At 41.4% G+C, this 14,844-nt stretch overlaps 1 protein-coding gene across 5 annotated transcripts; it reads left to right on the top strand.

Moving 5' to 3' along the window:
* Positions 1-8: 8 nt before the first annotated feature.
* LOC140309825 (ubiquitin-associated protein 2-like) lies at positions 9-14,114 on the top strand. Of its 5 annotated transcripts, none has more exons than XM_072387845.1 (29): positions 9-98; positions 1,470-1,607; positions 1,892-1,969; positions 2,098-2,208; positions 2,366-2,522; positions 2,699-2,776; positions 3,327-3,390; positions 3,558-3,646; positions 3,883-3,935; positions 4,188-4,252; positions 4,421-4,643; positions 4,756-5,011; positions 5,135-5,272; positions 5,549-5,685; positions 6,017-6,249; positions 6,348-6,588; positions 6,716-6,755; positions 6,945-7,071; positions 8,267-8,324; positions 8,491-8,701; positions 8,893-8,984; positions 9,378-9,425; positions 10,062-10,140; positions 10,439-10,633; positions 10,984-11,154; positions 11,662-11,766; positions 12,163-12,236; positions 12,419-12,610; positions 13,374-14,114. In XM_072387845.1, the coding sequence occupies exons 2-29, from the start codon at positions 1,512-1,514 to the stop codon at positions 13,467-13,469; spliced, it is 3,507 nt and encodes a 1,168-aa protein (XP_072243946.1). In that variant the 5' UTR covers positions 9-98; positions 1,470-1,511; the 3' UTR covers positions 13,470-14,114. The 5 variants fall into 5 exon arrangements, with proteins under 5 accessions (XP_072243946.1, XP_072243945.1, XP_072243944.1 ...); XM_072387844.1 differs by having other exon boundaries at positions 10,059-10,140; XM_072387843.1 differs by having other exon boundaries at positions 9,375-9,425.
* Positions 14,115-14,844: the final 730 nt, after the last annotated feature.

The following is a 14,844-nucleotide window of genomic DNA, read 5'->3' as shown; positions in this document are numbered from 1 at the left end:
GCAGCATCGGCTTCACAACGTTGAACAACGGCGCGGTGAGTCACGTGACAGCATCTGCTGCTGCTGCTGCCTGCTGGCTGAGCGAAGCGTGTTAGCAGGTAAAATATGTGCCTCAGATCCTTTGTGTTAATAGTGTTTAAAAGTTGTCGAAAAAACTAAACGCCTGGTCGTATAATTTTTTTTTTACTTTTCCGAGGAGGGCAGTTGACAGATTCTTGAACACCATCCGTCCTGTTCGCTTGTTAGCTAACTATTTCGCTAACTAGCCAGCGTCGTATCAACACTGTGAGTGCTGCATTGTATGTAAACGGGCCGTTCGCATGCCGGGCAGTTGGCATGTAGTTGCTAATAATTTGTCTTTGCCAGTTGTATTTCGACAAATTTTATAAACCACATTCAGTTCCTCAAGGTAAAACGCAGAGTACTGCCCGTTGTGAATGATAACTAAACACGCGACTGTGTTCATTCCGTTTAAGTAGTTAGCTAGATGCTAACATTAGCTTTTCTTCTGGTCTACACAAAGAGATAGACGCACTTGACACATTTGTTTATTTTCTCTTCCTGTCTCGCCAAGCCTTGACAAATAAAGATTTAATTGTCCGACCGGTTGATACATTTTAAAGTTACGGTATTTATATCCTTCCCCATAATTTGTGGGATTTTAAGGTCTTTTGCGACTCGCACACGGAACAAAGGCGAGCGATTAGCCAGGCTGCGGCTATCCTGAGCTAGGTGACCTAAAGTGAACGTTAGCTCTTGTCTTTGTATTTATCGGTCGAACATCTAACTTTGGTTGGTGATTGCATTAAATTGGAAGACGGGTGAAAAACTAGTGTATAAATATTTTTTTTGATAAAAAGTCACAATTTACGTCAACTATGCTTCAGTCTAACGACGTTATTTGTCTGTCAGCAAACTTAAATGGACACACAATTGTGAAAGTTAATTCCATGTATCTCATTTTGTGCCCTACACTTACAAGTATTCAGTTGGTAGTGTCGTTGTATAATAACTTGTTATTGTATGTGATATAACCCTGGTTAGGTTTATACTTTCGATTCCCACTGTAAGCTCGAATGAAGTGTGTGCTCGTGTTTTAGGCAGGGATTGTCATAAAGTAATGTCGCTATCCTCTCGTAGTAGATAGGTGAAAGAGTGTTTATGTTACGAGTTAGATACGCTGGAGCATAGTGTGTTTTTGTGTGGGAAAGTGAGAGAGAGCTGTAAATTGACACCCGGACAGTACCCTCTTGGCAGACTAAATTTAACCGGGGATGTGGGGGCGACAGATGGGGGTTATAGTCTTACATGGTATATAAGAGCGAGTCTTAGCCTGTTTATATTAACGGTACAGCTCTAGCAATGCACATTTGTCCAACACAGCATTTTGGACACAATTAATGTAATGTGACCATCTCACAGGTTGACAGTAATTCCTCTTTGCCTCTGTCTCCTCTTTTTTTATCTAGATTTTTCTATTTTGTACATACATTGTTTTGTATATACTGTATATGATGACTTCAGTGGTCAGCAATCAAGCCCGGGGGACTCGGGACAAGACGCTGCCCACCACCACACAAACAACACAGCCACAGAAACAGATACAGGTGAGGTGTTAACAATGTATTGTGAAAGGAAGGTCCTTTTTGTTCAGTATTGTTCCATAGTCATGATTATGACATTGAGGTAAAATATCCAACGAATGTGATGTATACTGTTTAGAACCATTGTATCCTATTATATCTATTATATTTAATTAAATAAATAAGACCCAATAGGATGTGGTGCAATGTATATATATATATATTTATTTTTAATTAAAAAGAAAAAGCAGCAAGGAACCACACGTTTCTGTCATCTTGTTTCTTACTGAGCTCCTTCTGTTCTCCAGGCCACAGCAGAACAGATTCGTTTAGCCCAAATGATCTATGACAAAAACGATGCTGACTTTGAAGACAAGGTCAAACAGGTTGGTGCATGCACAGACTTTTAAAAAACCTATCTTGAGTATCATATATCCCTAGAATTTCAAAACACAGAACCTCATGTCACTTGTTGTAACTTGATATACCTCTTCATTATGTTTTGTATGCTTAGTTGATTGAGGTAACTGGGAAGACTCAAGACGAGTGCATGGTTGCCCTCCATGACTGCAATGAAGATGTAAACAGAGCCATAAATTTTATGCTTGAGAGCACCTCTGACACAGTAAGTGTGTACACACAAAGACGCTCCATCTTCATTTATTTGAACTTGTATTGATATTTTATATAACATGTCCTTTTTCTGTTTTTGTTTGTGCAATCTTTGATGGCAACATAAATGCATTCTGTTGTGCCCACTTCGCTTCTTGTTACCTTTTCAGAACTCCTGGGAGACTGTGGGGAAGAAGCGTAGCCTTGGGAAAGAAGGAGGTCCATCAGAGATAAAGGAGACCAGGGAGAAGAAAGGAGAGAGAGAGGCCAGTCGCGGGCGTGGGGGATCCACCAGGAGGGGTAGAGGCATCAGTCGAGGGCGTGAAGGTAAGAATGCAGGCATGTGAATAACCTTGGTTATGTGTGTGTTTGTGTTCGGTCAGTTAAATGCTGCATCCATGACATTATAAGGCTGTTTTGAAGAATTGGAACCAGTTATGTATTCATTCTGAGTTTTAGTTGACCTTATTTTCCTTCTGACTTTGTTTCCTTTTGGATTCTAGGTCGGTCAGAGGAAAATGGGTTTGAGGTGGCTCTTGGAGAGAGGGGTGCAGACCGTGGGCGCAGAGGGCGTGGCAGAGGTGAGAATCGGACTGCAAGACGTCTTAAAGTTTTAGTAAATGCTTCTGGTTGCAAAGTTGCATTTAATTAAGGTGTGTTTTTTCAAAAGCAATGACTGCAGATTTTGTTCTCAAAAGACAGTTGTGCCTTTGTTATCCAGTAAGGCTTAGATGTTATTTTTCATGATTTGACGTTGCTGCCTTTATGTTTGTCTGTTGGTGTTCAGAGTCCCTCAGCACCTGTGAAATACACGCTTTTTGTAGCTGCCTGGCTTTAGAATAACTTGTAATGTTCCTTAAAACTGAGTCAAAAAGATTTGAATTCAGGATGTTTCTTTGGCCGTTAACATTTTTAGGATTTTTTTAGATCTCTGACATGTCTTTTATCTTCCTCGATCATGGCGGGGTGTCTCCCTGTAGTTAAAAACTGACTTTACTGACACAGTTTTGTGACAAACGTATCTTTCTTCTTGCTGGGGTTTGATACTCTCTTAAAAGCACTTAACCAGGAGTTGGAGCTCATGGGTGCCATTCAGCAATGGTCATCTGGTTGTTTTCTTTGTGCCTTCAGGGGTAGGGGGTCGTGGCAGAGGAAGAGCAGCTGCTGGTAACAGGTTCTCCTCACAGGGAATGGGGTAAGAACTTGTGCTAGGTTTGAATGTTATGCCTGAAATAAGCTGAGAGGGGGGGTTGTGATATTGATTGCAAGCACATATCTTAAAAACAAACATGTGGAAAAATCTAATTACTGTCTACATCTATTTCCACTTTCCCTGTTGTCCACTCGTGTCTCCCCTTTCAGCACCTTCAATCCTGCTGACTACACTGCTAACTCTGGAGCCCGGCAGGAGAATTGGGAAGGCGACGGCAACGAAACTGCTGAGGGAACTGGTAAATAAAATAAGACGCCATACTTCGATAGCAGTTCCTGCTCCTGATTTGCTTGAGCTTGATTTCTAAATCAAAAGTAATAATCAGATTATTGTTTAGTAGCATAGATTTCAAATGTTCAGAATACTAGGTGTGAAACCAAACCAGCTTTCACACAGAAATGGGGAACAGTAATCTACACATCAAGAATCAGTGTGAACATGGCTACACTGACTTGACTGCTTTTGTTTTCTAAGGAACATGGGGAGGCAATCTGGAAGACTGGGCTTCAGAGGACTGGAATGAGGATGTAAGGCAGCACCCCTGACTGATCTCAAAGGAATTTGCAATACTACACTGTGAAACTCCACACAAATTTTAGTTTCATGATTTAACTTTAACTATGCTGTTGCCTGCCTAAATGCTGAAGACTGTGGCTGAATAAATTCTATGTGGAAAAGTTATTTTCTAACAGTTTTGTAAGTTGTGATGTTACTTTTATAGTTGGTATAGAAAATACACTAATATTTATTAGATTACTGTGTTTGGATTTATTTTACAGTTGTCTGAGACCAAAGTATTCACTGCCTCTTCTGCTCCAACAAACCACATCACACCTGGACACAAGTAAGCCATCTTCCCCAAAGTTTTGGTCAACTTGAAAAAATGCAGAGGGGCTTAATTCTGGGAAATCACACTTTATTCAACCCATACCATAATGTTCTCTTGCACCTTTCTTCCCAAGCCTTATTTCTCCATTTTTACCTCCCGCTCTTGTCTCCTGCTTCTCCTTAGTGCGGACCTGGCTAGCCTACTGCCAAAGGCTGTTGGAGGTTCTATGGACCCAGACTTGGGAGTGATAGTTGATGGCCCCTCTGCAGGGGATTTGGGGCAAAGCCTAGTGTTCACTAATTCCCACCACAATGGACGCACTGCAACACACAGCTACGCACATGCCACAGCCAACAGCTACGCACATGCAGCCTCTGCTAGCACCACCTATGCACATGCTGCCCTGGTATTCACAACCTCATACATATTTTAACTGATAAAATAACCAGTATTTAATGCATTACACTGATGATTTATGATTGTTCTCAGTTTGTCTTTTACCCTTGTTGTTCTCCCAGTCCTCAGTCATAGGTTCTGGTTTTGGTTCCTTGAATGCACCTAAGCAGACACCAGCGCCTGACATTCGGACATCAGAGCAACTCAATGGGCCTCGACTTGGTCAGAGAACCACTCAGACGTTGGCAACCACCAGCAACAGCAGTGTTTCCAAAGATGCAGGGCCACCTCTAATGCAAAGTCCAGTTCCTGCACCCTCACCTTCTGCTGACACCAAGCCTCAGAGAGTTGAGAATGGCCCTGTTACATCCCAACACGGTAAGCTCATCTCTGAATGAATAAGAAAATTGAACGCAGAACATTTTTGGACACATCTATTGACTCTTACCCATTGTACACTCAAAGACAAAAGTCTTTATGCTAATCTCCCATTTTCTTCAGTGGAAGTTAAGCTTCAGCCAGAGCCATCAGCAGTGCTCAGCCAGCTGGCTCAGAGGCAGCAACAGTCCTCCATCCTTCCTACCATGGAGCCTCTGGGCCTGTCTCAGTCCCATGCACCCCAGGCTCCCACACCACCAGGTAGGACTTCAGATCAACGCCATACTGTGCCTCTTTGGTCTGAAAGTCTTGAAAATGTCATGTGATATTTTCTACATTTTATTTATGTGCTCTGTTCACATTTGTGAGAATATCATTATTGTTATTTTTAATTTTCTACTAATAAAATGAGTTGTACAAACAGTCTTGACCAGTATCTGTGCAGACAGTTGGCTGCGGCACCATCTTTATTGTATGTTCTTCTTACAGTTGTTTGGTGCTGTGCATTATAGTTAAACACTTTGCTTTAAATTTCAGGCCATGAGTCCTTTGTCCCTTCTGTAAGAGATGGAGCTTCTCCTGGAGGCAAGCTGTCAGGCCATGAGCCTCCGATAACTGAGCCTCCTCAGCGGCAGTTAAAGACACAGAGACGCAGAGTACCTCCTCCCTCAAAGGTAAGTTCTGGTGATATTTAGATCTTTTTTAATGAGTCATTATATGCAATAAGCTCCGTCCAGAAATTGTAGAAGAGTAATACTACTTTCAAAGTAGGATATAGCATGAAAGTTATTTACTTCTGGGCTAGTACAGTGTACAGAAAGCCAGCCTAGTCAAGAAGTTTCCAAACGCTGTGAACTCTGCAGCACTTATATGATGTTTAGTTAACAATCATAAGGAGCTCAGAATACAATGCAGCCCCTTTGTCCTCTCACATACGTATGTGATTGCTGCCTGTTTGCCCCCTTGAGAGTTTTAACTACAACATAGTCATGTTTTCTGCCTCAGATTCCATCATCAGCTGTGGAAATGCCGGGCTCAGCAGATGTATCGGGTCTGAATGTTCAGTTTGGAGCTCTCGACTTTGGGTCTGAAACTAGTAGTGGAACAGCGGACATGTCACAAGCCGAGTCGACCAGGGAACACACCCCTGCTCTGGCCCCAGCAGCCATCTCTGTTCCTACTGCTGTTCCCATGCAGCAGTCGCAGAGCAGCAAATTCTCCAAGCCAGGAGCAGTGAGGTATGTGTGCTTTGAATTGGTGTTTTAGGTACAGGTTAACCGTGGGAAATCTGCATGGTAAACCAGGAGCATTTTTTTCCTCTCGGTCCTGTGAACAGTGAACACATGAGCAGCTTACCATCAGGTGTATCGGATCCCGGTTTCCCTTCACCGTCTTTGGGCTTACCCAGTGCTACTCCATCCCCTTCCCTTGGTCTTCCCAGTGCAGCAGCACCACCCTCCTCTAATGTCCCTACTCCAGCCAATCGCGTGGAGAACAGTGGCTCCAGGTCCATGCCACCCCATCTTGGCTTCTCTCAGAGCAAAGAAGTTCCGTCAGCTGCTAACGCACCTTTGACGGTGAGGATAAACCCTTTTCTCTCTGTGTGGTCGAAACTTCTAAATGGCAAAGGAAAGATTTTTATTACTTCAGAACTGAAAAGATTCTTAATAGTAAAATTGATACTATGAACATTTCCTTTCATAGAATGGCTACAGCGCCATGAAGACACAGAGCACACAGGAAAGTGAGTACTTTGACCATTGTTGACAATAAATTGTAATATAATAATGATTGCTAAATGTGTGGTTGAAACTGGAGAGAAACCTCTCAGTGAAACAAGTTTCCTGCTTCAATTTCTTCTCACGGGCTCATTTTGTAACTTGAACACACAAGAATGTTCATCAAACCAATATCTAATTTTCTTTTAAACCAGCTACATCGTCATCTAGAACAGTAAAAACGGAGTCTCCTGTTATGACAACTGAGAGTGGTTCCGGCCACCACGTCGCTTCCCCTGCAGTTACACCTTCCCACTCGACACCTATCCCTTTACTCAGCAGGTAAGAGGTGGCTCAAGCATACAATGCTTTAACTTGAAGATGATTGTAACATCAACAGCCTGGCAGCCAAGTCAACACCTGGATTTAACTAACCAAATGGATAAGAAACTCCTGTTAAAAATGTAAAGCAGCATGTTTTAACTCACAAAAAGTTATTTAACCTCAACTAATGCAGTCAGTGGCTTCATATTCCTTAAAGAACCATGTTGGAAGATGCATCCTGCCTGTGTGGTAAAGATGTTACTCTGTTTCTAATCAAATTATTGATCTGCATCAGGTAAAAGGAAATATGAGGAGCTTAAATGAATAAGATTGGCTTAGGAAATGTTCAGCGGACCATCATTTTCAAGGCAGCAATGTGGTCTGTAGAATATTTTGAAAGATCTTGGATCAGGAATCCCTTAAGTGTTTGAAATCAGAGCAAAGAAATTCAACAGTATAGCTTACAGCTATATTTGTTTAATAATGAGAGCATTTCCACATGCTCAATGCATGGAGAACATAAGGTATTAGGACTAAATGGGTGTGTGGTTTTAAGGAAACTATTTATCAGTGGAGCTTTTTGAATTTGCTCTGGAGCATAAAGATTCGGCTCAGGAGCGATGCAGAAAGGTCACATGGTCTTAGTCCAGATGTACCTTTTGCCGGGGGGGCGCATCAGAGTAAGAGGAGCAGTGGATGAAGTGCGGCGCCCATCAAGGTATGATGGGTTTACTGTACAAGACTACGTTGGGTTTAGGCGTTATGGTCTCATCCCATCTGGCTCACATTGTGAGTGATTAAGTGAGCACGAGACAGTGCTTTTAGACATGGATTGGATAGAGTCCAGACTGTAACCCCACTGAGAATCTTTGGGATGTGCAGGGGAAGACTTTGTCCACATCTAACTCTCCCTTCACTGATACAAGACCTTGGCAAAAAAACTAATGGAACTATGAATGGGAATTAATTTTGTAATGATGCTCAAACTTATTGACTCTATGCTTCGGTAAACGTGTGCCGTGATTATAGCTTATAATTGTCCAATAAAAGATTTTTTATTTATTTTTGGTCAGGCCGTGTATCACAATTCTGTTATGTGGAAATGATTTTCTGTGATTATCTAATATTCCTAATTATTTTTCCTTTGCTAGTTTGATTTTGTGGCTTCATCAGATTTAAACAGGCTGACAGAATGACTTTACTTTCTTTGCAGTCATGTGAGCACTACTCAGTCCTCTGGATCAGTGATTGCTACAAGTTCCTCCCTCACGGTAAGTTTGTGTATACGCATATGCATCGACAAGATTTTGATGTTATTCTGCCTTTTTTTTTTTTTCCTTTGGACTTGCTTGTGCAGGTAAGTTCATTCAGGCCTGCCTTGTCACCATTTCTGAAGATATCCATACTTCACATTCCTGTTCTGATTTGTTCCATCAGATGACCAACGAGGAGAGCAGCAGCAACCTGCATGCCTTTTCATCATCGACATCCAGTCAAGTTGTCAATCCCAGTGTTCCCCCGACTGTCAATAGCTCAGCCACCAATGGCCTGCATCTATCTGGAGCACCTGGGCTTACTCCAAACGGCACAAACACCATCCTCACAGCTGCAGGCAGCCGCACAGCACCTCTTCTCACCAACACTTCTGGTACAGTCGTGATCATCTTCACATAGAAATTGACTTAAAGGGGATTCTTTAAATAACAACTAATATTTTGACATACAAATCTTTGTTTTGTGTTATATAACTAAAGTTTGCATTAAATGTAGACATTCAAAGACCCATCAAAACATACAAGTGAACAATAAGGTGGTTACCCTTGTGTTTATAATCCTCAGGTAAAGCTCCTCCTAACTTGGCCCAAGGAGTGCCACCTCTCCTGGCCAACCAGTACATTATGGGTCCTGGTGGCTTGCTCCCTGCTTACCCAGTAAGTATGAGCTTTCCTATAAATGTATTTACTGAGTAATATAAAAGGAAGGAAATTTGTACACTAAATTGCTCTATTCAGAGAGAATATATATATATTTTTTTAATTGCTGGGTTTCTTTATTATATAAAGTAAATTTGCTTTAAAAAATGATGATGGTGGTGGTTGTTTTTTGCTTAAATTACTTATTAAAATTAAACAACCTGAAGCTTTAACTCAATGCAGTTTGTTTATATTGCGCCAAATAACAACAAATGTCATCTGGAGACACTTTGGTGATAAATGAGTGTTTATGCTGAACCGTTACAGCAGTGAGATTTGTTCCTAGTCTTTATTAAAGACTTCGACCTGTTACTGGATAATCACTGGCTCTTTTCTTCCTTTCAATAGCAGATATATGGATATGAAGACTTGCAAATGCTGCAGTCTCGCCTCCCTCTGGTGAGTCTCTTGTGTTTGTTATCGACGTGCACCAAATGATCAGTTTTTACTCGCTGTCACCAACAATGAGCTTTGGGGAGGTTTCACATCAAGCATGCTGAAAGACTCAATAAAATTCCATCCACACATATTTTTTAGAAGTGGGTTAAGTTTTCCAGAGCTTTTGTATAACATGTGCAAACAGGGTAGTTGTGTATCTACATCTGACCAAGTAGAGCAACCTTTTTGCTTTTCTCACTGCACTCGTTCCAGGATATCCCCATATTCAAATATCCCCAATTATTTACTCTGAATCAAAATGTTATACATGATAAAATGAGTATTCCTTTCAGCCATAATAAAGTATGGAATGAGCTGTAACTTAATTTTATCAAAATGAAGCCGTAAGACAAATAATATAAGTCTACTGAGGGCCAACTTTGAAACTTGTGCACATGGACCATCGGTGGAACATTCAATAGATGCCTCTGTTTTTTCTTAACGTGGGATATACTGCTGCCTTTGGAACAGTTGAATTTCCCATGAAAGGGAAGTTTAAACATGGTACCAGAACATTTTTATCTTTGAACAGTGAAAAACAAGCAAACCTTGCAGGGCTGCGTATGTTATTTTAATTCTTTTTCTCTTTCTAAGCAGGACTACTATGGTGTAACATTCCCTGGTGCTACGGCTCCTATGCCTGGAAGAGATGGCCTGGCAAATAACCCTTATTCTGGTAAATAAAACTAAAAGTGTTTTGAGGTGGTGTTAAAACACATTAACACCGAACGACTACACAAATCTTATATTTGTTCCTGTCTCATTATGTGTTATACAATATTTGCACTTTACTATGTTACATTTCTGAAAATAATACTGATTTTTGACTCGACAAGAAATGTGGCATAGCACCGTAATTTGTTAATTTGATGGCCTCTTTTCCACATTTTCAGCAACTGAATGGCAAAGACTTAAAATTCTTTAATTTCTCCATGTTCAGTCACACCTTTGCTGTCACCAATTGTTCTGTCCAGGTGAAGCCACAAAGTTTGGCAGGAATGACTCCTCGTCCCCAGCTCCCTCAACCAGCCTGTCTACAACAGGTGTGCAGTCACAGCCCCAACAGGCACAGCAGGCAGGGGCACAAGGGCAGGGTCAGAACCAGGGTCAACAGACACAGAACCAAGCCTTCCTCAACCCTCCTCTACCCCCTGGCTACGGTTACACAGGTAAGGAAAAGCAAAGTTTCTGTTAAATTGTTACACGATTTATTCATCAGTCCACATAGCTTTTACACTACATTCAAATTACAGCCTCACTTTACCTTCTCCTTGTTTGTGGATATTGACTCTGTTGAAATTTGTTGGAGCACTGAAAGCAAGCAAAAAAAAAAACCTTTTTAAATATCTTTTATTTATTTTTTTAGATGATTGGTAATGTATGCCGTAGAACACGTTTGTATAGACATTTTTAATATATTTCTGTCATTCTCAGTATTATATCTTAAGCTCGTTTGCTTAGTTCAGTTTCAGCTTGATTTGTCTTTTGACTATTTTCATTACTATTCACGACCTCGCAGGTCTGCCGTACTACGCTGGCATGCCAGGGGTTCCCTCAGCCTTCCAGTATGGTCCCACAGTCTTTGTGCCTCCAGCTTCAGCCAAGCAGCCTGCAGTGGGCCTGGCCAACCCCTCCAATCAATACCACCAACAGCATCAGCCCAGTTACGGACAGCACACATATGGAACAGGTAAAACCACGACCAAAGGACATGGCTCTTTCTGACTGATCTTGTTTGGTTTTTTTTAAGAGTTAAAGCAGCACAATTTCCTCAGTCCGATGAATTCTAAATAAACCGTGAACCAGTTTTTAATCCAGAGGTTGGGCTGATTTGAACTTTTCTATTTTAAATTAGGGCAACCTTGACTTTACGTAGTATAAAGATTGTTCTAATGAATAAATTAAAAAAGGGAGAAGCACTGCAGCATGTTTGTTGAGTTGGGTTTGTGTTTTGGTGTGAGGTTTTTTTTTTTAGTTTTTTTTTTTTTTACTTTGCTTGTCCTGCATGCAAAGCTAAAACCTGCTGAGGTTGGACACCGCTTAGTGTTACCTTACTGCCTCTCTCCCCCTGCTCCTGTCTTCTCTTCCTACCCCTTTCCCTCCTCTTTTCTTCACCAAATCTGTTCATCATCTGCCTTCCCCCATCCTCTCCTCATTCTGGCTCCTCTTCTGTTCTGTGCTCTTCCTCCTCCTTCAGCCTTTGATGACCTGTCTCAAGCCCATGGTGGGGAATACAATAAGGCGGGGTACGGAGGCTCTGCCCAGTCACAGGCCAAGTCAGCGGGCAGCGGCCCGGGGAAAGGTACACACAACACAAGTGCATGCATTCATCAACACACAGACAAAGTGGGTGGGAGGGTGGGACTCTTGATAGTTCGCTGGAGATCGGTGTGTATATGCATGTGTGTTATTGTGCTTCCATGTGGGCATGGAGCGCTACATGCCAAAGGATGGTGGAAGAAATGAGCAAAATGCCTCTGCACCCCCTCCATTTATATGCCTCTTCCTACTGGCTGGCCTCATCCTACTAACACTGGAAAGAGACATTAAATGTTAAAGAAGGATTCATCAGTATTGGAGTAGCAGTTAGTATTTTATCACTATTAACCGCCTGATCGGCCTCCTATTGTTTCGCGAGTTTGCTGTCCTTATTTTTATTTTTTTTAAATTCCAGCTGTTCTTTTCCCTCTCCTCTTAGCCCCAGGATTATCAGGATCGGGAACCAGTGGAGGAGTACCTGACATGGGAGGCTCCATCTACAGCAAAACACAGGTGTTTTACTTATTGTTGTAGTAGTGGTGGTTGTGGCCAACAGAAGTTTCACATTCAGGTTGGATAAAGAAATGTTTATAAATGACATTTCAGTTAAATTCCTATGCTTATCCTGCTCTTTATTTGTAAAATCTACCATAGATGTATGCTCATTACGGTCTCCTTCTTTTGGTTCTCCTCAGTCATTTGACAAGCAGGGCTTCCACACAGGGACACCACCTCCCTTCAGCCTGCCATCAGCACTGGGAGGAACGGGACCCCTGAACCCTGGAGGTGCACCTGGCTATGCACCTGCTCCCTTCCTGCACATCCTGCCTCCACACCAACAACCGCACTCCCAGCTGCTGCACCATCATCTCACTCAGGATGGGCAGGTAAACACAAACTGATTTAGCGTGCATCACATTCTGCTGACAGTTTCAAAATGTACGTTTGCATCATGGGAAGAATTTTCTCAATTTAAGTCACCTGAAAGAGAATTTGTCTACCTTTTCTGCTTGATGATTGTGTCCGTGTCCACTGGCCTGCATGCTTACAGTATTTAAGTTGGCCTTGATTTTAGTTGACCAAATGGGCACGACTTTTGTTTGCCATCTTATTCAGTGTGTTAACAAAGCACAAATTATTGTTTGTCCAACCAAAACTGGACTTTTAAAATACAGGTTAACATACGAGTTCAACTGAAATTGCACAAAATCCAAGCTCTCAAATCCAGACTAACACAGCAAGATAATGTGGTAGGATGTTAAATTACATCTTCATGAAAACACTCTATTATGTCCACACTTGCTCCAAAGTTTCATCCTTTTATATTGTTTTTAAAAAACGTGTACATTGTTAGAAGCCAAATTCTCAACAAAGCTGCTTTCATTCACGTTTTTGTTTCTTTTGTCAGATGGCTAAATACATAAGAAATTGTGTTCCTCTGTTCTAATAAAACTTGCGTCCTCTGACAAAACCACCGTTAAAGTCACCTAAAGACCACATCTGTGCAGAGATTTTGGCTTGTGCTTGTGATAAGGTTCTTGTGAAAAGTTCCATGCTTGTAGAAGGATTGCAGTAAGAATGTGAAATGAATGAAACCTCTTGAGTAGCTTGTCATGAACATCCACTGAATATACATCTACTTCTTGGCAGGGTGGTCCCGGACAGCGCAGTCAGTCCAGTGGTATGCAGCAGAAAACCCAAGGCAGCAAGTCCAACTATGGCAGCTCCCCATACTGGGCAAATTGAGGAATGCTTGCCAAACCCCCCCCCCAAAAGGCTGTGTGCGCGTGTGTAGAGCTAAAACAAAACAACAAACAGAAAGACACTATCCTCACAATGAGCAACCTTCCCCTCCCACCTCCCTCTGTCCTCATAAGTCTTTTGCCCCCTCCCCCATAATCCTTTTCAAATTTGGTTGTACATGTAAGATATTTATGTATGTATTTATATATATAAATATATATATACTGTATATGTAATAGTAGAACATGAAATGTGGTTGCTGCATTTTATTTTTGAAGGACCTTTTGTTTACTTTTTTCAAAACTGCAGGAAAAGATGTTACATTAAGACAGAATGAGATTACATCGATGATGAAAGGGAGCAAAGGGGATACATGATCAAATCCTCCTGGAAGAAACCAGAAAAAGGAAAAGGAGAGCGCAGCAGCACTGATTGCATATGAGGACACTTCAGATGGGGGTGGGGTTTATAATGACTAACTGCATCTGTCTCCTTTTTTTTTTCTTTTTATACATTGACTCCCTGAATGGCCAAGCTCGTCCCCCTTAAACCCATTTTTGTAGCTTCCTGTCTTTCCCCTCTTGCCTCTCCTTCCCCTCTGGAAGCTGCCTACTCTCCCTGTGTCAACACCTTCCCTTTTTAAAAGAACAGACCTGCCCATCTAAATTTTATATTATAATTTAATTTTAACCCTCATTTCTCTTGAAATAAAGTTCTGAGCAGTTGGAACTGTGACTTATCTGCTTCTTTTTTTTTTTGTATTTTTTATCTCAAAATGGTACTAGTTATTCACGAAGGATTTTTGGAGACTGCGTTGGATGTTCAGAAAGATGGCAAATAATACATCGTTTATCTTCATTCGTCCATGTAGAATTCTTAGAAGCAGTCTTGAGCAATATTTTGAGGTGTTTATCATGGCGTGTCAATTGCTATTGACTAGATATGGTAAAGAAAACTTTAAGAAAAGCACTTGTAAAGATGTGTGATGAAAGTGGCCCCAAATAAAATCTTGTTTCTCTGCTGTTACAAAGCGGAGTTCAGTGGAGCTTTGGCCCTTCAATCTGCTTTCTGCCATTTAGTGATTATGACTTCAACTGGAACAGATTATTTCCCAGAGAATTTTAGGTTAAAAAAAAAAAGCTTTTATTTCATATGGTTGGCTTTTTATGGGGTGTAAAATGAATCTATTCTCAAAAGCAGTCTTTGGAGCCAGTGGGCCATATGGCGGCCCAGCTTGAGTAAGACACAGGTGACTATTAAACACTGCTAGTAATCAAAGCCTATTACAGAGCCAAAGTAATAACGAGTGAAATGCCTGACAGGAAAAGCTGGTGTTTGTCATAGAGGACTTTATAACGCTACATTCAATGAGAAGGAA

The sequence above is a fragment of the Leuresthes tenuis genome, unplaced genomic scaffold, assembly GCF_036924035.1.
Source record: "Leuresthes tenuis unplaced genomic scaffold, fLeuTen1.0.hap1 SCAF_6, whole genome shotgun sequence".
Lineage (NCBI taxonomy): Eukaryota > Metazoa > Chordata > Actinopteri > Atheriniformes > Atherinopsidae > Leuresthes > Leuresthes tenuis.
The sequence above is the reverse complement of the archived record's forward strand: the minus strand, read 5'-3'. Positions and strand labels throughout refer to the sequence as shown.

Bases quoted from the DNA above. Each gene is read 5' to 3' on its own strand.
- LOC140309825 (XM_072387842.1), top strand. From the start codon at position 1,512: ATGATGACTTCAGTGGTCAGCAATCAAGCCCGGGGGACTCGGGACAAG. The intron at 4,253-4,420 runs GTAAGCCATCTT...GCTTCTCCTTAG, and splicing joins CACATCACACCTGGACACAA to TGCGGACCTGGCTAGCCTAC. The intron at 5,686-6,016 runs GTAAGTTCTGGT...TTTCTGCCTCAG, and splicing joins GAGTACCTCCTCCCTCAAAG to ATTCCATCATCAGCTGTGGA.